Below are 1,820 nucleotides of genomic sequence, written 5' to 3'. Positions count from 1 at the left end.
CAAGTCACGATACGTCTAGGCGTGCTAGCGTCTCGGCACGTCCTACTTATTATAATCCCATGCTAACATAATAAGCCAAGATGATAGTTTTGTAGGACCATCTTCTTCCTCACTCTCTGCTTCATATTTAAAACTAGATAATTATCTTAAAGATCACGTTGAAATTGAACAAGGTAGTTATAATATTTTAGAATGGTGGAAAGAAAAATCAATAAAATTTCCCATATTATCGAGAATTGCAAAGGATATCCTTACAATTCCTGCTTCTACTATTGCGTTGGAGTCTACTTTTAATGCAGGTAGAAGAGTTCTAGATGAAAAGAGATCTCGTCTTGCTCCACATACTATTCAAATATGTGTTTGGAAGAAAGATTGGGATCAAGCGGAGCTCCAAACACATGGACTCAAGAACGATGATTATCAAGACGATGATGATCCATGGATGATGATGAATACATGTGCATCATCGTCAGGAGGAGAGAGTCAGTGGAAGCATCTAACCAACAAGATGATGATGACGAAGACGAATAAGATCATCAATATTGGACAACGATCAATCAACATTCAAAAACTACAAATAAAAGGTATTACAAAGAACCACGTGGGCTTTGATTCTTTCGGGATACGTAGGTTGCTCAAAATTCCTTCGGGATACTAGATTCAAGTTCATTTTCTCCCTCTTTTTTTATTAATCATCTTTATCATTTCTTATTAATTTATTTTTTTCCTTCTTTTTAGTAAATATTTTAATAACGATGACAAGCAATGAATTACGCTAATAATCAAGTAATCATCAAAGATTCGTCCGCATTATTATAGTATTTTTATATTATATTTAAAAGAAAAATAAGAATGGACCGATGGTCCAACCCGCTCGACCTGGGAGTTAGAACCGCCAAAACCACATCATGAATCCCAAGGAATCGTTTAGAACCGCCCGAAAGAGAAATCGAAACCGAAAACGTTCGAATCAGGTTCCAAATAGAACCGGAACCAAATAGAATCGGAACGAAACCCCCAATCCGGAACGTGGCCATCACCAGTAACAACATATCAATAATTTTGTAGTGTCTACTTTTCAAAATTTCAAGTTTTAGTGCTCCAAACACGTGCAAATAAAAAAGAAAAAAAAAACAAAAACCCAGCTTTTAAATCTCTCTACATAAACAAATGTGAACTTGTACCCAAAGGGTCGTAGTTTGAGCAAGCAGCTTCATCTTTGGAACAATTAGCAAAGAATCGAAGCAAACCCAGAACAGCAACACAGATTCTGAGAAGAAATTGAAAGAAAACAAAAAAGATTTGATTAATCTTTGATTGAAGATTGAAACAAGAGTCAGAGTCAAACAAAATATGATGAGTAGTGAAGAATTGGTATTACCAGCAGGATTTAGATTCCATCCAACCGATGAAGAATTAGTGGTTCATTATTTATGTCGCAAGTGTGATTCTCAACCTATCTCTGTTCCTATTATTGCTGATATTGATCTTTATAAGTTTGATCCTTGGCAACTTCCTGGTATTTCATTTTTCCTTTCCTTTTTTTTTTTCTTATTTCTATTAAATTAAATACCATTTAATTCAGTATGATTTTCCTATAAACGTATACTTAAGTTTTTTCGATTCAATTTTGCTTTATAAAAGATTCTTTTTCTCATAATTCAATTAGATTAGATAAAGACTTCATCCAATTAAAATATTTAATACCCGCCTCATAAATTTATGAGTAAGCTAGATCCGGTTCTGTTTAAGCTACGACTCAAACTCATTTTATTGATTGATCAAAAACTCTACTAAAATTAAAAAACTATAAACATAAT

The 1,820-nt window shown here is 33.5% G+C and overlaps 1 protein-coding gene across 1 annotated transcript in view; it reads left to right on the top strand.

Moving 5' to 3' along the window:
- Window positions 1-1,073: 1,073 nt before the first annotated feature.
- The window catches only part of LOC130818146 (protein ATAF2-like), a 2,063-nt gene continuing 1,316 nt past the window's right edge, over window positions 1,074-1,820 (top strand). Inside the window, exon 1 of the mRNA XM_057684203.1 lies at window positions 1,074-1,519. Within this exon, the coding sequence (XP_057540186.1) occupies window positions 1,354-1,519 (166 nt within the window). The 5' untranslated portion in view covers window positions 1,074-1,353. The remainder of the gene's footprint in view (window positions 1,520-1,820) is intronic.

This window comes from Amaranthus tricolor, chromosome 7 (genome assembly GCF_026212465.1).
Source record: "Amaranthus tricolor cultivar Red isolate AtriRed21 chromosome 7, ASM2621246v1, whole genome shotgun sequence".
NCBI lineage: Eukaryota > Viridiplantae > Streptophyta > Magnoliopsida > Caryophyllales > Amaranthaceae > Amaranthus > Amaranthus tricolor.
Note: the sequence above shows the minus strand (reverse complement) of the source record. Positions and strands in the feature narration are given on the sequence as shown.